General features: G+C 47.1%; 1 protein-coding gene across 7 annotated transcripts in view; it reads left to right on the top strand.

Moving 5' to 3' along the window:
• SFXN5 (sideroflexin 5) overlaps positions 1-21521 on the top strand; it is a 108129-nt gene that overhangs the window by 66118 nt on the left and 20490 nt on the right. For 6 of the 7 annotated variants that reach the window (XM_064448808.1, XM_064448805.1, XM_064448807.1 and 3 more), the window contains 4 exons: positions 2446-2536; positions 7214-7329; positions 9416-9501; positions 18438-18555. In XM_064448808.1, the coding sequence (XP_064304878.1) occupies positions 2446-2536; positions 7214-7329; positions 9416-9501; positions 18438-18555 (411 nt within the window). The remainder of the gene's footprint in view (positions 1-2445; positions 2537-7213; positions 7330-9415; positions 9502-18437; positions 18556-21521) is intronic. The other variant, XM_064448809.1, reaches the window with a different exon arrangement.

The following is a 21521-nucleotide window of genomic DNA, read 5'->3' as shown; positions in this document are numbered from 1 at the left end:
TCCGTAGTGATGAATTTGCCTCGATAGTCAGTGTTCTTTGGCCAGCCCCTAGGAATTAAACTCATTAAGCTCTCCTTGTTGATGGCCCCTTTGCTTACAGTGGTCTGAGGTTGAGGAGTACCTGCTCGTTGTTGGTTGCTCTCCTTGACCTGTTTACCGTCATCCCACTTGGTGACCTGCGGGAAAGAGTTCACAGATTGGCTAAAGCAATTTCAAAACTGTAAAAAACAAACCCTCATTAGTTTCCTAAATCTAGTCCTCGCGTTGGGAATTTGGGAGATTGGATTTAAATCTATAACAACATTTAATTTCATATTCACAGCGGGGTGGTTGCTGTAAGTGGAGGAGCGAGTTCATCTGCAGCACCAAATTGAATCTGAAAGTAAAATGCTTTTATTACCACTAGCCTCACAGCGGTGTCTCTCCCAGACTCATTTTTTCTGTTTCAAAAGCTGCTGCTCTTCCAATTCACGGTCAAATCCTTCGATCAAACCTATGAGAAGAGGCTGCAAACCCAACAAAATTTGTCATCTACACAGATGAACTGTATCCAGGCTCCAAATACTTGAATCCATAGGGCAGTACCAGCAAAGCCAGGCTTAAGACTGTCTTACTTTTACTCTTAAAGGCACCCGTTTTAGACTGCTTTACAGTTTCTGGAAGCATTCAGATTTTGCAGATACGCATCCCAGCACTTGGAGAACGTAAAAAAAAAATTATTCAGTCATTTCTGAGGGGGGAGAAGATTAAGACAAACCCCTCATCCTTGCCCAGACTAAGAAGAGCCACCGTGGTTCTCTTGGGCTCAGTGCTAGAGTCGTGGTTTCTGAGAAGGGGAGGAAGGGTTCCTGCCTGGGGTCTTGGTGAAAACATGGTGGGACTCTAGAAACGCTCCATGGGTTTTGAAAACCAGCACTCTACTTATGCAGGGCTTACCCAGCAGTTGTGCTTCTCAACGTCTTCCTCTCAGCCTCTGAAAAGACAAGATGCACTGCAGATGCATGTATAATGTAGCAGCTTGCAAATATGTTCTCCCATGCTGCTTCTCTTCTCTTCTCTTCTCTTCTCTTCTCTTCTCTTCTCTTCTCTTCTCTTCTCTTCTCTTCTCTTCTCTTCTCTTCTCTTCTCTTCTCTTCTCTTCTCTTCTCTTCTCTTCTCTTCTCTTCTCTTCTCTTCTCTTCTCTTCTCTTCTCTTCTCTTCTCTTCTCTTCTCTTCTCTTCTCTTCTCTTCTCTTCTCTTCTCTTCTCTTCTCTTCTCTTCTCTTCTCCTCTTCCTCTCCTCTCCTCTTCCTCTCCTCTTCTCTCTTGTCCAATCCTCTTCCTCTCCTCTCCTCTCCTCTCCTCTCCTCTCCTCTCCTCTCCTCTCCTCTCCTCTCCTCTCCTCTCCTCTCCTCTCCTCTCCTCTCCTCTCCTCTTCCTCTCCTCTCCTCTCCCTCCCAAATCACTATCTGCTGGTGGGTTTTTGGCTTTGACTGATATATATTTTTTTTTAATTTTGCTGCATATTTGGCAGAAAACGTTTTGGCCGGGTGTTGCTGAAGACTTGCATTTTCTGCTCAAATTCCCAGTTCGGGGCTGTTGGGTTTTGTTTGCGCATTTGGATTACTTTGGGTGAAAAAAAGAGTAAATATTATAGGGGAGAGTAATCTGAAGACAGAATTCATTCCCTGTGAATAGATTTGTTTAAATAATAACCGCAGTTCTGCCTGAAACAAATTTTGATGGAAATTCTCCGACTATCACTACTATCCAACCACGCTGAGGCTGACGAGGCAGCAACTCTCCTCCGTGCTGTTTATATTAACATACACAATGACTTAGATCCCTGCAAAACTGCAGAGAGCTCTGCATTATTCAAGTGGTGGAGGAGGCTACAAAAAAAATGATCCATGGTTTATTATAAACTGCCTGCTATTTGTTGTTTCTATTAATAGCTCCTTTATAGCCTAAATGTTTGCAAGGGAGTGGGGTGGCGTAGTTTGCACAGACCCTGGGAGGAGGAATGAATTGTGTCGGGCCAACCACCACCACTGATACTTGGCTTTTTCCTGGCTGGGTGATGACTCCCAGCCCTAATGATTTTGGCCTGGATGGGGATAATGTCAGTAAACTGGAAAAAAATGGGCATTTCCAGGAGGACTGAATGGTGTTGCAGGTGTTTCTAGCCTGTCTTTTAGCTGGAAAGTGTTTAAACCCAATGGTTGGGTTCAACCCTTCATTTAAACCTAACAGTTGGGTTCAGCCCTTCGTTGAATAAAGATTGAACCCAACACAGCTAAACCCTGCAGTGTGTGTGTGGGTTTAGTTCTCAAACGCTTCTGCATGGAGAGACACCCCAGTCTGTCCCCTGAAGAGCTCTGCTGCTGTCTGCAAGTTGCGGCGCCTGCCCTGCTCCTCGTACTTAATGTTTCTGCTTCTCTGTTTTGTTTTGTTTTCTATTCAAAGGTGGGCCTTAATGTTCTGGTTCAGAGAGCAAACAAGTTTACCCCTTCCACTCGTCTCTTGATCCAGAGGTTTGTGCCATTCCCTGCTGTCGGTAAGAAATAACACCTTTTCTCTATATCCGACGTGTTGGCTATAAACCTATCAGAGGCTAAAAGCCACTGGGATGGACACCTAACTCCTGCCTTCCCGCTTTACGCCGTCGCTGCCGGGTCCCCTTGTCGGTGGGTCCCTGAGTCAGTGCAGACGCCAATGGGATGGTGCAAAGCAGCATTTCGGCAGGAAAATGATGCAGGGCTGCTGGCGGAGGCAGCTCACGAGGCTTCATCAAGCTGCACTTTCCACTCAAGCCATTTAAAAAATCATCATTGTCTGGTCCTTGCCTGTCCAAATTCAAGAATATTTAGTTTGCAAGATCTGGTTCGCATCCCACCGAATCAAATCTTCAAAGAAGCAGTAGCGTTAGGGTTTTTTTACAATAAAAATGCAATGAAATGCTCCTACTCTGAATATACAGATTTCTAAGAGCCACTGATTAAAAAAAGACTGAAGTGTGTGAAGAATTAAGGCTCCTGCAGGCTTGTTGGAGCACAAAATAAACCCTGCTGCAGTTTGTCAGCTAACTGCTCGGCGTTTGAGGGAAGGGACACGCTGGACTCGGCATTTGGTGAAGCCCGTGGTTACTCCATCCAGCAAACGATGAGTTATTTTAGCTGCGGAGAAATCGCCAGTGGCGTAAGGAAATTTTATATATAAGCTTGTTTATTTATAAAGGCCCCAGGTTGTTGGGGCTTTTAAACATTATTTCTGCCAGAAAACCCGCTGCTTGCCCTGCCCGCAGAGCAAGGGGTGACAGCGGCTGTGGGCTGTAGGTTGCACTCAGTCTTTTTTCTGTGCACTTTGCTTCTATATAGGGAACCTGTGGACATTGTTATTGTTTTCCTGGAACTTTCCTGGAATATATTTTTAGAGGGTTTCAGCTTTCTTTTGATTTTTATAACCAGGAGGGCACCAGAGGTAAGCGCGAGACCCAGGAGGCAGCTCTGAGGCTGGGTTTGAGTCAGGGTTGCACGCGGGAAGCCTTTGCTGCCGGGTTGATCTATTTTCATACCAAGGTGTCAGGAGAAAGAGGTTACGCTTGTGTCGGCATTGATTGAGGACCCGTAATTAAGTTGTTTAGCCTGTAATTAATTCTCTAGTTCTTATTTTATTTGTGTACTGTCATGCTTCATTATGTGCCAGGACATCAGGAATCCTCCCACTAATTGCTGGTTTGTGGTTTTGAAAGCTGCAAGTTATTAGTTTGCAGACCTGGACAAACTGTTTAATTAAGATGTATCTTCCCGTTGCTTTTGAACCACCAGCTCCCAGCAAAAGGGCAGAATTTCACCCTCTCTGTGTGAAAAGCCAGATGCTGGTGTAAAGCTCTTGCTCCACTACCATTAAGCAGTTTTCTCCTGGCTCTTTGCCTCTCTCTCCCACCGACCTTGGGTGAGCTGTGCTGGTTGATAGCAGCTGGAAAACTGGAGGTATGCATCAGAGCTTTATGGTCTCTCATCCCAAGGGATCATGAGAGAAGGAGGCCTGGGGAAGCACAGCTCCTGCTGTGGTGAAGGACAGCCAGAGATGTCAATAGTCTCGTAAAGCTTTGGGAAGCTGGAGTAGGCACTGGGAAAACTGGTCTATGGGTCTTACTGCCCTCAGAGATATTGTGCCTGTCTTCTCTGGGTCATGTAACAGTTGTCTTTGCCCGATAAACTAAACCGTATCTGCAGAAGCGCGGCCTGTAGGGTATATTTAACAGAATTGCTTCCTCCTTGAAATCCACTTTCACCGTGAGATGCCGAGATGGGTGTAGGGTGTGGGGATGTATCTGCCGGGACCTCCAGACCTCACCTGTGGTAACACAGACTGGGGGCAGTCATGAATGTACCCAGGTAGCTGGTACAGGCTCCGATTGCTCTGATCCCCACCTCGCAGCCGGTAGTTCTGGAGCAGGGTGCCGGGAGGTTCGACTGCACCCTCACCCTCCGCCAAAGGTAATTTGTAGTAGCTGAAAAGCACGGGCAGTTCGAAAAACCCTCCCCAGCCCCAGGGGACAGACCCAGCAAACCATCCTGGGTGGAAGAGCTCGTAGAAATGGCCAATGCTCTGCACACCCCGGGGCCGGCTGGATGCAAGAGGGGTTTGTGCTTGATGTTGGCCACCCCGGAGCAATGTTTGGGTGGTGAAGTTGTTCTCCATGAAGGCTTTCAGCGCAGGAGAGGGGAAGGAGTGTGTCCGCGCTGTGCTCTGGAGAGCTGCAGTTCCCAAATTTGAACAAGAAGGGGCTTGGCCTTTTCTTGGAGATGTAGGTGGTGAAGGACGTTAATGCCCAGGGATGTTGCAAAGAGCCCAGTTTACACACTTCTTCCTAAGCACTGGGTATGGGGAGCTGTCACAAAGGTAAGGGGTGTCACTGGTGACGGTGCGCTTTATACTGGAGACGTATGTGGCTAAACAAACCCACAGAAAACTAAAAGAAGACCCCAAAGGTGGCACCCCAAACCTGATCCAAAGGAAGTTAAAGCTCGTAGAAAGATACTGAGTGGAGGGAAGGGAGGTGAGGAGGAGGAAGGATTTCTTCTCGGTTTTATTTTATTGTGGGTGGGGTTAAAATTGTTAAATGTGTTTAAGCGGTGCACAAGGATGTATTTAGTGTGTGGAGAGTGCCCTGGCTTACAGGGGATATTTATATACGTATAGAAATAGGGTAGTGGGTTGCTTGTGTATCTGAAGCCAGTTTCTAATGTCACTAAGTGTTTTCACAGTATTTTCCAGGCTATATTATCACTGTTTTTTTCCAAGTTCTGAAAATCAAATTGTCTGCCTATATATTTATTTATTTCCCATTCCCCCCTGTATTTGAGACTTCCATAAAATCCAAGTTTACCCATAATTAGGAGCTTTTTCTGTTTTCTCAGTGTTTTACTGAAACAGAACGGGAGCAACTAAGTTGCTTGTCTCAGACAAACGGGCTGGAATCAGGTTTTGAATCTGGGGCCTGGACAATAAAACCCTAATAGGATCCAGAGCCTTGGAGAAGCATCTGGCTGTGGTGGGAGCTTCAGGTCTGCACGCCTCATCGTGAGTCTTGCAAGAGCCTTGTGCTGGTGGATCCTGGCTTGGCCAGAGCATCTCTGCTGGCGTGTTTTTATATGTTCAGTCTTGACTGGAAGCTAGGACGGGGCATGTGAGTGTTGAAAAAGGAAAACAAAAAAAAGAGGGGCTAAACTTGCTTTAAATGCAATGCCTGTTTTCTTTTTTATCATGGATTAAGGGAGCTGAAGGGTTGGTAACACAGATATTTTGATAGATGGGAAGAGTGGTCCGGTAGTTTGAATATTAAAGAGAGAGACAGAGTGTGCGTGTGTGTATGTTCCTCTTATTCTCGAGTGTAAGGAGCATTTGTCACCACAAATCATCCTTGATTGCAGAGAGCTGCATTCGTATAGGGCTCACCCACCCACCACCCTCAAAAAATTAGACATTTGTTATATGACATGAATTGAGATTAATTAGCGAATATTAACCCATCAAGCAGTACAGAAACACATTTTTGGAAGCAGTGGTACTTGCAGCAACAGTAGGTTTGTGTTAGTTCTGGTTGGAAAGTTTGCAACAAAATGTGGTGGCGGGGGGGAGGGGGGCTGCTGGAAAATGCCAGTTTATCAAAAGCAAAACTTTTCTGGGAATTAGCAGCTTTTCTTTGGAAAAAAATTAAGGAGTGCCTGTGCCCTGGACAGGAGCTGCGTCTGGGAAGGATGTTCCTCAACCCTGACTCTAACACGTTACTTGAGGGACAGAATTTGGGGTCACCTCAAAAAGGCTACAAAAGCCACAGGCTGGGCAAGGCGGGGGGTGGGGTGGGGGTGGGGGTGTCAGAAAGGGTCCCAGAGCTGCCTCTGCCTCCGCTGCAAATGCAGGGCTGGCATCTGGGAAATGTGAATGTTGGGAACCAGAGTCCTCCGAAGCGCCGCTGGTTTGTGTCAGAGTTAGGAAAAATATTGTTAAAGCAAACAAGTGGGTCTCTAGTAGAAAATAACTCCACAGAGCCATTTTTTTCTGCTAAAATATGTGAAATAAGGGCAAGTAGTCAGCAGGACCCCTACTAATGGGATACGTGTCCATGGCAACAACCCAACCTTGTCTTATTTGATTAAAAATATAATTCTGTCCTCCTTAAGAGCTCAGATCTGAGCTGTCCTTCATAGCTCAGTGAAACCCCTTGCAGTGTATTTCCATCATACCTTAAACATCCACTAAGAAGAGTTTGTCCGCTGGCTTAGTAAGGGGAGTTAAACCCAGCTCTGAGAAGTACCACCAGAAGAGGCAGCTGTCGATCAGCAGTGCCTGGTTGGCCAAGACCAACCCGTAGCCCAGTGCAAGGACATGACTGACTTAGTAGATCAAAATGTCAGGTGAAGAATCACAGTGGGAGTTGGGAGCACATCTGAACACCAACATCTGGGAATACTGGTGTTTCTTGGCATCAGTATATTTCTGATTGTGTCAGCAGATCCTTTTGCAAGTAAAAGAAAATTATCTCGATTATTATTCTCCTGTTAAGAAACACATCTTTGTCTCGGTGTGAGAGTGGCTCCTTGACTTGCAGAAACTTCTTGGCAGATTGATGCAAGCAAAGCTGAAGGGCTGTCACGGCGAACAGAAGCCTGCCATTTGGTATTGACCAGAGCTGCGTTGCTAATCATCATGCTTTTCTCATCCTCAGCTAGTGCCAATATCTGCAATGTTGTCCTGATGAGGCACACAGAACTGGAAGAAGGAATTGATGTTTTGGACAATAACGGAAACATTGTCGGGTCTTCCAGAATTGCTGCAAAACACGTACGTACCTGTGATGTTCCTGGTGAACGCTCGGGTGAGCTTGTAGAGAGCTGGCCTTCAGGCTCACCGAATCCCACAGCCGTAGGAATCGATGACTTGAACAAGCTAGAAATAGATGAGTTCTACCCATCGTGCAGGAAGAACGAAGCGGCAAAACTTAGTGCCTGCTTTGTACCCACGCGTGCGGTTGCATAGCCGCAAACCTGAGTGTGCTGGCGGACACAGGCTCGTGTCGTGCAGGCAGATTCGGGGGCTGACCTTGATGGTTTGGAAGGGGTGCAGACAGACATCGAGAAGATCCTGTACTGCTCTGATACATTCACAGCCTTAGGATTGCTTTGTGGAAACTTGTAAGCGGTTCATGTTGAATACGAAGCAAAGATAACTTACACCTTTTTCTAAATGAGGAAGACTTCATTTTCGAGCTGAGTAGCTTTTTAACCCTTGCCATGTCAAAGCTGCGTTAACAATTGCCAACCAAAGCTTTGTGAGGGTAGCCAGATGTCTTCATCCTCGTCCCAACACCTGGTTTGTTTTCCCCTGTAACCTTCTACTCTCCACCATCTGCCTGCAATTATTCCCTTTTCTTCCCTTCTTACATAGTTTTGTCTTCTGAGCATCATCTGATTGTCTGAGGCATGTTGTTTCCAAGTGGGCTTTAATCTGAAATGTAAAGCATGTTCCGAAGCACACGCCCAGGCAGAGGAGTTAATAATATAATGCTTGGCATTTCTCTCGCTCCTTCTGTCCAAGGCTCTTAAGGCACTTCATAGACAGCAATTAATGTACAGATTTACAGTCCTCGGCAAGAAATGGGAGATCTCTAATACATCTCCATATTGTTGTTTAACAGGGAGCTTAAAACAATCTGTTGAAGGGCTTGGAGATATTTATTTGAGCCAGTTTTCCTCACATTAACTGGCTTCAGGACCCAGCTTCCCCTCTCCACCCTAATGGTCCAGGGGGAGACAGACAACACAGAAAAGAAATATTAAAAGTGAAGGTACTGTAGGTGTGATTTAGGTGGAGTTTAAACATCAAATTTGGGACTTGAACTTCTGCTCAGCTGCCATCTAATCCCGATGCTTCTTCCTGAATACCTTAGTCCTGGGTTTTGTCGTGTAAAACTTGGCAGATCCTTAGGGTAACACATCTCTCTGAGACCTTCTCCCATTTGGAAGGAGTGAGTGCTCCCAAGCCTGTCCATATGCATAAGTTTCAGCATTTCCACCCAAAATCTATAGTGTCCTCTGCCTAGGTCTGCCAAAGCCCCACGCGTGGCCGCGGTGCTGGGAGCATCCCAGGTAGGTGCTGGCAAGGTGGTTGGAAGAGGTAAATGAAGCCAGAGTGGTGCTTAAACACCTTGCTAGAGCGCCCGTGATCTTTTCTAGGTCTCATTTCAGGGTAATTAATATGTGTCATACTGCCAAGCTGTTCTGTTTGCTGCTTCCTGGTGAATCTTGCCAGGGAGAAGGCACCAGCGGAGGGACAACTGTAGCTCCACAGTTGGGTGTCTTCCTGGGAGAGGAGAGCCCTGTGTGTTAGTGATGCTTTGCAATAAACCACCAGTGATTAAAAAACCAGAAACAAGTCATGGAGCAGGCAATAAGGTGCTGCGTCCCCCCAGCACATAACTGAAATTGAAACTCAGGTAAGGGAGGAAGGGTTGAAGCTGCTGCTCAGCCCGTACTGAGGTATTTCACCTCACAGCATCCTCCAGGCTCTCTTTCTTCCCCTAGGCAGCACTAACATGTTTGCGTAGGAGTATGACGAGATGTTTGAGCACTTTTGGTCACATCAAGGGAAGTCAGCGTAGCTATGAGGTGTCTCTGTTTATTCCGCTGGATTTGTGACCCAGCATGGGCTCCAGCCCATCGTTTGTAGCAACAGAGTGAAAATAGGTTGTGTACAAATAGCTGTTAGCAAAGTCGAAAGTGTGTGTTGATACATTCGTTCATATATACAACGGAAGAAAGGCCAGCCAAACCATTTCTGAGCCCACGCATTGATTGCTCAGCGCAGGTACATCCTCAGATTTGTTCTAAATGTCTTGGGTTTGTTTGTTTGTTTGTTTTTTCCTTTCCAGGCACTGCTAGAAACAGCCCTGACTAGAGTGGTCCTGCCAATGCCTATACTGGTTCTACCTCCAATTATTATGTCCATACTGGAAAAGTAAGTGTTGGGTAATACAAAGAGGGGGTGCTTTTTCAAGGGGAAGGGAGAAAAGATGCTCAGGAGGTGTTGTTTGTTGCTATTTCTTAGCATTGGTCCATCAAAGACTTCTTTTTGCTTATTAAAATGTTCAGGTTCCAGCATTTTGGACATTGTTGCAGGCTGTCAAAGTGTTATATTGATGTGGTTATTTTATACCATCTTCCTGGGACCCCAGCAGTTTGAATAACCCCATTCTGTAGGGGCAGTGTGAGCCAAAATTCTCGGAATTCAGTGGAAAAGTGTCCGTAAGCTTTCCGTCCTCCATTTAACAAACACTAGAGCTGCCACTTGGGGTCACACTAAAGGCCTTGGCTCATGTTCAGGCAGCGGCAGGGAGCGTAGGGACTTGCGGAGCGCGTGCCACATCCAGACCACCTTGGCCACTGCTGGACTCGCTTAAGCCCTGTTTGAACTCACTTGCACTTTCTTTCAATAGTGTCCTGTAGCTTGGACTTCCCCAGGAGAATATATGCTTCACATATTCTGCAGAAATTTGCTTTCCATCACTGTTTAAGCCAGAATCTCTCCTGACAGATGTCTCTGTGGAGCATCGGTGCTAGGAGAGTGGGCAGGAAAGGGCAGGGTTATTATTTCATGTCTAATTATCTCCTATCAGAGTTCTTAATAGCAAAAAAGCACCCAAATTGTCCTGTCCATTGGTCATTCTCCCACCTTGCTTTCCAGCACCTGCTTTTTCGTTCCCCTTGAGATGCTGTGAGCCTGTTTGGAGCTGTTGGGTGCCTATAGCAACTTGGGACACCCATCAGCAGCTCATTCGGTGTGAATGATCCGTGGGGTGGGGATCACCTTGCCAACCTCTGGAGACTGATTAGTGCATTGAAAGATGGGGGTGCTAAAAGGCTTGCTACCTTTGTCCAGACAGCCAAGCTGGAAGCACTCTTTAAACAAACCTGTTGATAATGGCTGCTCTAAAGCACTCCACTGACAAAGTAAATAGCAATTAGCACGATTAGGGATTGACCCATAGCTTTGGTTAGCCTTGTTTACCCTTGTAGGAACACCCCCGGGCAATTTTCTCTCCTTAACGGAAGGGTCTGGGCTGCTGGTGTAAATTTGGAGTCTGATTTTTAACATCTAAATTTAAAAATATAGGTATAATCTGGATACCTCTAGCACCAAGAGTTTCTCAGGAAGATTGGTTCCTCCCGTGGCCTGGGTGTGGGGGAAAACAGGGCAACAAACTCTGGTTTTGGGAACTGTAAAGTAAGTTCTTTCAGCCCTTTTTAGCCAAAATATACTGTTTTCCTCTCTTTTTCAAAGGGACTGTGGTGGTTCCCTGCGGCAGGGCACAGTCTTGGTAACACTTTCTGCAAGCCACTGTTTGGAGGCACACAAGGGGTCGATTCCAGTCCCCCTAATTTTGTGCAAAGCATTTGATTTTCACTTCACGCTCCTCCGTGATGAAAGCTCTGCAGCCTTTTTCCTGCTCCAAGACCCCGTGTCACCCACACGGTCCCCCAGCCCATGGTCTACCTGCAGGAGAGGTGCTCAAGGGTAACCATACCTTACTCTGGAGTACCTTACTCTGGAGTACCTTGCTCAGGGCTTGCTCAAAATCCCGTGTAAGAAGCACAGGGATTGTCACTTGTCTTTGTACCCCAGCATCTTGGCAGCTTCCCTGCTTCAAATTCAGACGCGTGATTCTAGCCTTTATAATCCCATCAAAGCTGCTTTGCTGTTGTCAGTCGAGAGGACTTCTGTTTTCATCTGTCCACATGCCAGACACTTCAGAAATGCCACCGATTTGTGATGTTCTTACCACAGAGCTCTTTCTTTTCGCCTTTCTGTCGCACTGAGGCTTTGCACCGAGGCAGCTGCATGTGTTAACCACTGGCTTAACACGGGCACTGGTTCCAGTCTAACCGTACCTTGGTGATTCGCTCAGCCAGGAAGGGTCACCCCAGAGGAGACACTGTTTTATCTGTATAATTCAGAGGTTCTTTGCTATTCGGGTGATCGACAGGAACAGTCAAAAACCTTTATGTGCAAATATTGAAAGTTTCTAGAAATCTGGTCTATAAATGATTGTCGTCAGCAGGAAACACTGAGGACCATCATGGGTCTTGCTGAGCGTCCACAAGCTCAAATAAAACTAATAGTAAAATTTGCTTTGCACTCGGGGGGGGACCATAACTTCTTGTACGGATACAAGGAATTCTACTAACTGCACCTGTGCTCTGTGCAAGGCGTATCGAAACTAATTTTATCTGTCGAGCAAATGTAGGAGATATTTGAAGACAACAGGATGTCTTCAAAAAGTCGTCATTTTAACTAATAGAAAGACCTAATTCAGGCTTGCAAGAGAATACTTTCCTCCCCACCACCCCCAAATGAAACTCCATTGATATAAAAATATCTGGGCAGTGATTTTGCCTGCCTAAATTCTACTTAGAGCTTTGTGCCTACTGTTTCATTTTTCCATCAAATATCTTTGGATTCCTGGAAGCCTGTGAGTGAGAAACAGCAGGGATAGGGAGTGGGGTGCGGTTTGGCCACGCAGCTAGAGGTGGTATCGCTGGAGGACGTGGAAGCACCCACCTGACATGGAGAGCATCCCTTTCCGTAGCTGAGGGATTCGCAGTCCAGGTGTCGACTCACAGATCTCTAAAAGTGGTTATTGAAGGACCCAGTCAAAGGTGAAACCTCATTTTGGAAAGAAACTTGGAGCATTTGGTGAAAAGTGTAACTTTTTTCATTTAGTAGAATTTTAGTTAGACTAGGGTGTTTTTAATGGGACTCATATCAAGGCATGCATTATCAATTTATTTATAGAAATCCTTACAGTGTCTATAAATGAGAAAGACGAGAGTGACGGCTTATTATTGGGAGGCTGGAGATCTGGAATCAGAAGTCGCAATCTGGATCCTCTCCTAAACGATTTGCATTTGGGGTTGTGGCGAAGGAGGAGAGCAATCCTCCCGCCTGGTGTTGTAGTCCGGGTGGAAGCGGGTGACGGTGCTGCAGCTGGGTGCGAGCTGCACCGCCCCGGGAGCAAACTACGTGCTCCCGGCAGCGCTTTTTGGGTTCATAGAAAACCCGCTCCCTCGTTTTCATCTCGGATTTCAGAAAGTTTATTTTAAGTGGCCAGTTCCTGGTCGTCGTCTTTCCACTTGGATCCAGGTCTTTCCTCTCTCTCAGCCATCTCTCCATCTGCATGTTTTAACTCCCCCAGCTGCCTCTCTCGTCTCTTGTGCCATTTTTTTCAGCTCTCTTGGCTTCTCTCGTCTCTTTGCCTGCTGTGTATTTTAACTCCCAGGGCCGCCTTCTCTGCTCTCCAAGTAATTCAATGTTACCTCCCACTGCTGAGCTCTGCAGCGCGCCATTCTTTCCCCATGTTTCATGCATTTCCTGCTGCTTGGACGCTCTGTTGAAGCAGCTAACATATAGAATCAATGTTTATTTTGAGACTACATATGCCATGCGGGGAACACGGTGTCAGTTATTTTGTGCAGATGTATTCTCATTTAAGTTTTATAAATAATATCTATGTTGGCAACTTTAATACGGAAAAATATTGGTTTCACGTCGTCTATGAGACGAAGACGACTCCTCTATGGGATGTAGCTGACTTTGGAGCGGACAATGGAAACTTTGATAGTACCTTCATGTCACAGAGATGTGGGGACAGCTACATCCACTGCATGAAGCTGGACTTCTCATCCCTCAGACATTCCCCTTTATTCAGATGCTTCTGTGACTCCTTTTGTCTGATAGTTATGATGAAATTTGGGAAATGGTGCCAGTTTCTCCCACCCAAGACTTCCCCAGTAGTCTTTGTCCACCTTCTGATTCCTTGCAGAGTTGAAGCCCATCACGCAGCTGGGCTGTGTGCAGACCGTCCAGGTCTGCGTGTAAGTGCAACCTCAGGTTCTCCTGTAGGCTGAGCTCTGAGCTGGGAGAGCCCAAATCCAGTTCATGTGGTCTGGACAAGTGGTGGACAAGCAATCCACAGCTCAGCCCACCAGCAATGTCTGCGGTGGGCACTTTGAGCTAAGAGCTGGCACTGGAAATTGAAGAACGTAAGCTCCTATCTCCTTACCCTAAAGCCTCTGCTCTGTCTCACAGTACAAGCAACCTCAGAGGGTCTGAAGCACAGCAGAAGGTCTGAGGATGGGCTCCAAGAGCTCATGAATGTCAGGCTAGACAAGGGAAGGCCTTAGAGCTGGCTGTGCAGTGTTGTGGAGGAGAGAGAAAGCTGGAACTGTTGGCAGTGGGCAAGAGCTGAGAGAGAAGTGGGGAGCAGAATAGTTGTGTCCGTGACAGAGGAGTGTTTCTACTCCTTCTTCATCTCCACACCATCCTGATCCTGTGGCAGAGCTGCCACAGCATGTCAGCATCCTCACACAGCAGTCGTCGGGGCTGTTTTCCTGTAAAGCCCGTACAATTAGGATGCTTCCAGGCTGGATTAACATTACAGAGCTGCTCTGGCTTTGCTAAGTCAGTCTAACCATGAAAAATGGATTCTCTTGATGGATAGCCATTGCTCAGCCCATGGTTTTGTGGTGCTGGAAGGGTTTCTTCTTCAGCTGAAACCATGTTTTTCACTGCAGAAATGTGTGTGGGGTAGGAGGCCCTCCTGGACCTTGTGTTCATGGCCTTTTTCTGGAGATATTCTCCTTCTGACGGCATGTGCAGAACGTTTCCTACAGGTGCTTTTCCTCCTCTGAAGTGCAAAGTCTCTCCGTCCAGCTAAACCCTCACTGAAGTTTATTTAAACTAAACAGCTGCCAGCAGTGACACCTTAAACTGCTGTGGCTGTTTCCAGAGTAAACATTGAAACTGCTCCTTTAATTATGTCAATCAAGCAGAAAAATGCCCCAACCTCACTCTGTTTGCATCTGCTGCGTCCTCCGGAGGGGGCACTGGGGCTATAGCCAAGAGCAGGACATGGTCCTTGGCGAGCCAGCGGTGGCCTGGCTGGAGAGGACAGCAGACAGAGCTACTGGTTGCTAGAAGAGCTCAGCATTCCCAAAATGACGCAAAATGAGTGAGAAAAGCACAGAAACACTCTCTGCAGATAGCAGAGAGACCTGACGGGCTCTCTGAAGGAGGGATGTGGTACGGTGCCAGCTCTGGGAGGTTCTCCGCAGAGCTGGGATCTGGGGTAGGACAACCACCCCGAAGTTGGTTTGCACATCAGAGGGGTGTTTTGAACCCTGGGCTCTGGGGAGCCTGGGGTGCCTCGGGATACCCAGAGCTTCAGCCTCCAGCTTCTTACCCCGCCGGCAACCTCGGCGTCTTGCAATGTATGTATTAGCTTTGAACCTGTTTATACCAAACACTACAGAAACCCCACAGAATCTGTCAGCTGGGAGACTTTGGTTAACTCCTGTCATATTTAGTTTAGCATCTGACACCTCCTTCTAGACAAATACAGCTCTGGTTCACTGAACCTGATAACTCCTTTTTAGTACAGCAACTGACTTCCATATGGAATAAATTACAGTACCTCTTGAAAAACGCCAGAGGCAGCTGCCAAATTATGCAAAATTTAAACCACTAATGAACAATGTGATGAAAGTTGAATGAAGGTGTATTTACAAGATCTACAACACGCTGTCTCTGCGGAGCAGATGTACTGTCTGTACAAGTATGCGTGTCTGTGTATATACCTACGTACATGCACACTCATGCATATTGGAATGTTATCCGTAAGGTCTAGCTGGTTTAGGTATATCCGTTAACAGCGAGCACTACCTAGGATCGGTAAGCCAGAAGCTCCCCAGCGTGTTCCTGCCTTTTTAGTATCTCCTAGGCACATTTTATGGAGGCAAATTGCAGAAAGAATAGGTGTTAGTGGGGTTTCAAGGGGGGTAAAGAAACAAATCTTTAAAAAAAGAAGAAAAATGAGAGAGGAGGCGGGAAATATTGCAAAAATGCGTGCTCTTTGCCATCCAAAGGTCGATGTATAAACATGGATCACTTCTACTAGTGAGGCAGAGCATGGGTGCCAAAAAATCGGCTTCTAAAATTGCAAACAATAAAACATACATATAGTTGCCTTCCCGCAGATTTCCAATGTGAGACCTTCTCTCGGTGCAAACTTCTCAGTCCCATGTTGTCTAATCTGCGCGCCAGGGTTTAGTTCAGCAGAGCCTGGCCAGCCCTGTCCTGTGCACACGGTGACGGTCTGCAAAACTACTGTTCTCGTACAAAAATAGCTTCAAGTACTTCTGCAGAATTACTGGTAGGGTGAGATGATATTTGCTCTCGTGAATATAGCAGTCTGCTTCAGAAGATGCCAGTGGCAAAGCTGGGCTGTCAGGGGGATCTAAAGGTCCAGGCCTCCGCTCGCCTGATCAAACCCCTTGACAGAGCGCACAGGACAGTGTTGTAAACTAATCCGCTCTTCAGCGAATGGATATTAATATTCTTTATTTTTAATCTGCTATAATACTCTGCAATTAAACCCTTTGGAAAAAACCTAATCATTCACTTCCGATGGGGGCCTAATGGGTGAAAAGAGGGGCTTTGATTGTATTTGACAGCTAACAAAATGCAGCACGCAATATTTATCTTAATACTCTTCTGAGATCTGTGTCAAGAGCAAAGATCCTAGGGACAGAAGAAAAGTGGACTTCTCGACTAATTGTGAGTCATTTATTCTGAGCCACACAAATTTCAGAATTTGAATCCCAATTAAGACATTACACTACATGTGTTAATTAGTCCCCTCTCCTTTTTAAATCAAGCCATAACTCTTCCTAATTAGGAGGTCAGCCATTGTAATTTGAACTGGCCTGAGTTTGAAGCACTCCTGGAGATCACACCTGGGGGCTGTACTGGGGATCATTTTAAATTGGTTGAGTTTTTACTTGGGTGATTATAAGGTCCCCAACAGGGCAGTAATTAAAGAGGGTGCAGCTTCCAAATTAAGATGTCAGGGGTGGTATAAGCAGTGATGTCTCGGTTCTAAACTGTACTCCAGGAAGGCTTGAAGGATGCTGGTCATATGATTTTCTCAGCAAGGGCTCTCATGGATCACGACAGCTTAAGCAGGAGAATAAATCAGTTCCAGGAGTTGCCCCTCTGCATCCCAGGGACTAGTTATCACAGCTTATTGATGGCAATTCTTGAACGTTGCATTTGTTAAAGAGCGTGGAGCAAGGTAACCTGCTTTCCGACCTCGGGCAAGATCCTTGTGGACTTCTGCAGGAGTCTTTTAGGTTAGATCAGGCTCTGTGCAAACCAAAGAAGCTAAATATTGGAGAACAGAAGCTTGGCTTTCGCAGCGCAAATTGATAGGATCAACTCCGTCTCGATAGCTTATTAGTGAAGAGCTGAGATTATGGAGGAGCTAAGGCTCTGGATCTTGTTTTCCTTCCCCACTTCCCCCAAACCTTCTCAAGATGAAGACAGCTTTCAGCAAGTATTGCTAGCAAAGGGCGAAGAGTCTGAATGTTCAGACACACAGACAACGTACAGCAGGGTAACAAGTTCCCACACATCAGCTGCTCCGTTATAATTCATCAGGTGCGTGTTTGTAGCCTGCAGTAAACGTGGAGTAGACGGGGGTTGGGGTAATCTGTTATCATGTATTGGCTGCAGGCACGGGCTGCACGGGAAGATGTGCCTGCAGAATCGCTTGTGCGTGGGCCAAAGCAGGCTAGCGGCGTGCCCCCATGTGGGAAGGGTTGCTTGTCTTGTTTTTGGTGGGCACCTTGTGAATGGTGCGCGTTGGATTGTAAATGCTTTTTAAAACCCTGGTGATGGTAACCACAGTGACGTTTAGTGGTTACTGTCATCTGATTGTAACTCCCTTGACCAAAAGAGAGCTCCTCTGCTATCACCCCAGTGGAAAGGCATTAACAGAGCAGGAGAGCAGATAAAGGTTAGCAGGTCTTTGCCCACGTTTGATAGCAGGACACTGTGAGGCATCAGCATCCTCAAGATCAGGATGGGCAGAGGAGAGATGCACGTTGGGACTGAGGCCATAGCTGATGACCAGCAGCGGATCTGCTGGCTCTCCACATTGCTCATATACACTGAATATTCGAACAAAACTCACTATCGAGTTGCTGCTTTAGATTCCTGGTTGTTTCAGATTGGTTGAAAAAAGTTGAATGCCGGGTGTCCTCTTGGTGTAAATAGCTCCAGAACAAACCCCTCAAGAATTAGTTTTTCCCCTTAACATTTGTAACCTGTCCGAGGTCCCCTATCCTGGAATATACTTAAGGTGCCACCTTCTACCAGCTAAATGTTGTCCCTGTCATTCGGTGTTAATTGCATCAGAAGGGTCACTTAATGGGTCATTATCAGAACCTGACCTTGCAGGTATCTTACTGTATTTGCTGTTAACAAGCCTTGAACTCCTAAATATCCCCTGGCGACAGCAAGTGTTAAAACATCCTTATCACCCACTCTACAGATGCTTGAATTTTAACAAATTAAGTTAGTGTCAAGTTTACTACTTTATTACCCCATTAACAAAGTCCCGTACCTTTTTCCACGGCTTGACAGGGCCAACAAAGTTCACAATATCTCTCAAGAGCCTGATTTCCTTCTGCTCACTCAACGTAGAGTCCGAAGCCTCAATGCAGGTGACACCTGTGTGCAGCCAGATCACCGCGTGTGCCATTTACTCCAGCGTGAGATGGTCTGAAATGGGGGAAGCATGTGTGAAGTGATCCTGTTTTAATTTAGAAGTGGGCACTTAGGTTGGTGTGGGCTGTGTAACCCCAGCAGATGCAAAAGTGCAGTGTGCAGGACTCGGGATCTTTTGTGGGTGAACTTGTTGATGACCTACTAAGAAGGAACCCAGACCAGTTAGGAAGAGGGGGTCTGGGTGAACCCCAGTGTCCGTTCTCATAATGGCACGTACTCATCATAATCATGATGGCATGAAACGGTCTAACGAAGCCTTTCCTTTCCAGAACATCACTCCTGAGGTCCCGTCCCCGGATGATTCTCCCAGTCCAAAGCCTTGTGTGCCTCGCTGCCTTTGGCCTGGCCCTCCCCTTGGCCATCAGTCTCTTCCCGCAGATGTCCGAGGTCAGTACATGTCTGGTCACTGCAGTGGGATATCTCAGAGGGTCTTACCAATGCCGCTGCTTGCTTTGCCTTCCTGGGTGATAATCTCATTCCTATGGGGCCTCCTCTGTTTTTGGGTGAAGTTGGTTGCTGCCTTCACTTGAAGAAGTGCAGATTCACTGGGCAGCTGATGGTTATGTTAGTCCCTCCTGTTAGTGCATGCTAGCGTAGACTAACATCACACAGCTTTTCTATGCTTTTAACCAGTGTTTGGATCATGTGGTGGCACGTACCTGCCAAGTGAACAGAGGAAGAACTGAACAGAGGAACCTTTGTTCCACCCAGCAAACGCACCTTGTACAGGCAGGGGATGGTCGTGTGTGATCCTCCTCCCGTCCATCGCATCTTGTTTTCCCACAGGGGTGGTCTGCTCCAGGCCTCTCCCATGTGGAAGACATGTAGACTGTAGAGTAATCAAAATGCCAGGGGCTGGGGGACAACCAGGCTGGAATACAGGGGGGTTTTAAATGTATGAGGATAATGTTCTGCCCACTCGATTGCCAGTCGGAGCGTTTTAGCTAGCACTGAGGGTGTCTGGTCCCTCTTTAGTGATACCCAGGTCGGGTCTGGTCACATCACAAGTCGAGGGGTATTGGTGTTTCTGACTGGTAACTGCTGCTCTGAGACTCCAGCTGGGTTCATCTTATCTTGTCTGGGGACGTGAGCTTAGTCAGAGCTGAGCTGCACCAGGGAGAACATGGTTCAACTCATTTTCTCCCATGGCAGTGGTGTTTCCTTGGTGTTAACAGAGTGAAAACAAGTCTTTGTCCATTAACAAAGAGCCTGAGATACACTTTTGATGTGGATGTACTTTCCCAGAGCTTCTTTGAGGGTTTCTGCCTTTTCATCATCTAGTGTGGCTCCGGGAAGACACAGCCTGGGGGTGAACAGAGGAAAACTAGCCAAGGAAAGGGCAGAATGACTAATGAAATCACTCGTACCTAAGTTGAACAAATGGCTAAGATCTATTTTTTTTGTAAAAGTCATTAATTTTGACCGTTTGGTGTTTGGAGCTTATAGATTGGCAGGTTGTAAATTTGTACATTTACAGGGAGGGTCACTATTCTAAAGTGGTAAAACCTCTGCGAAACAGAGCAGGGACTTCGCTAAAGTTCTTTTTGTGTCAACTAGAACAGTTGATCACAAATTGGTATCACAGCTTTTACTCGTTAATTCATTCTTTTAGGTCTGGATGGGTTTACCCACGACTTCTAGCCAGGCAATCTTGTTGTACACTTGTCTGCTAGACTGAAAAACGTGTTACAAATTTTTTGTTGTCCTTCTAGCTGTTTACAGGCTGACATAAAACTGTCCCTTAATCTTCTCTTTAAGAAACTGAATATATCTCAATCTTGGAGCCTCTTGCTAAAAGACGTGTTTTCTGAAGCTTTAATGATTCATATGGCTCTTCCTTAAACTTTTTCTAATTAGTCAACATCCTTTTTGGAGCACTTCCATAAGAACCAGACACAGTATTCCAGTAAGAAGTTGCACAAGCACCAGTTGCAGGAGCAATGTGATTTGCCTGCTTCTACTTGAATTCAGACATCCACAGAGCATGTTAGTCATTTTGGCATGAGCTCAACCTTAGCTCCGTGTCCACCAGTTTTTTGCTGTGATCTGAAGTTCGGCTCAGGGGTTTTGGTTATGAAAGACAGGAGTTTTTCCAGGTCTCGCACCCGTTCAGGGGTACCATCAACCTCATTTACCCCAAAGGTGACATTGCCACTGTTCTCCCAAAACGGTCCCCCGTGCCACAGGGGGCATATTTGCATCCAGAGGCAATTTTCTATTTGACCATAGTGCACTGCACATGGACTTTTTTTTCCACATATCTAAATGCCTCTGTATCAACCACATGGGCTTTTAATTATTTACTGCTTTCCCAGACTTTGTGTCATCTCAAACCTTAACTAGAAGTCATTGTGTATTTTCTCCCTTCTCACTGATAATACACATAGAACCATAGAATGGTTTGGGTTGGGAGGGACCTTTCGAGGCCAACCAGCCCAACCCCCTGCAGCGAGCAGGGACATCTTCAACCAGACCAGGTCGCTCAGAGCCCCGTCCAGCCTGGCCTTGGGTGTTCCCAGGGATGGGGCATCGACCACCTCTCGGGGCAGCCTGGGCCAGGGTTTCACGACCCTCACTGTAAAACATTTTTTCCTTCTATCCAGTCTAAATCTGCCCTCCTCTAGTTTCAAACCATCACCCCTTGTCCTGTCACAACAGGCCTTGCTAAAGAGGCTGCCCCCATCCTTCCTAGAGTCCCCCTTTAAGCACTGGGAGGCCCCAATAAGGTCTCCCCACAGCCTTCCCTTCCCCAGGCTGAACCATCCCAGCTCTCCCAGCCCGGCCTCGCAGCAGAGGGGCTCCAGCCCTCGGAGCATTTCTGTGCCCCCTCTGGCCCCGCTCCAACAGCCCCGTGCCCTTCCCGTGCTGAGGAGCCCCGAGCTGGAGGCGGCGCTGCAGGGGGGTCTCACAGAGCGGGGCAGAGGGGCAGGACCCCCTCCCTCGCCCGGCTGCCCGCGCTGCTGGGGATGCAGCCCGGGGCACGGCTGGGTGTCTGGGCTGCGAGCGCACATCACCGGCTCGTGCCCAGCTCTTCACCCCCAGCACCCCCAAGTCCTTCTCCGCAGGGCTGCTCCCAGTCCCCCCACCCCCCAGCCTGTTCTGATACCGGGGGCTGCCCCGGCCCAGGGGCAGGACCTTGCGCTTGGCCCTGTTGAACCTCATGAGGCTCTCCCAGGCCCACCTCTCCCACTTGTCCAGGTCTCTCTGGATGACATCCCATCCTTCTGGCATGTCAGCTGCCCCTCTCAGCTTGGTGTCATCTGCAAACTTGCTTAATAGCGTTGGCCACACCAAACCATTCTTTCAACATAGACAGGAAACTCATCCTACAATTTTGTCTGAAATTTAGCATT

The sequence above is a fragment of the Phalacrocorax carbo genome, chromosome 4 (assembly GCF_963921805.1).
Source record: "Phalacrocorax carbo chromosome 4, bPhaCar2.1, whole genome shotgun sequence".
Classification (NCBI taxonomy): Eukaryota; Metazoa; Chordata; class Aves; order Suliformes; family Phalacrocoracidae; genus Phalacrocorax; species Phalacrocorax carbo.
The sequence above is the reverse complement of the archived record's forward strand: the minus strand, read 5'-3'. Positions and strand labels throughout refer to the sequence as shown.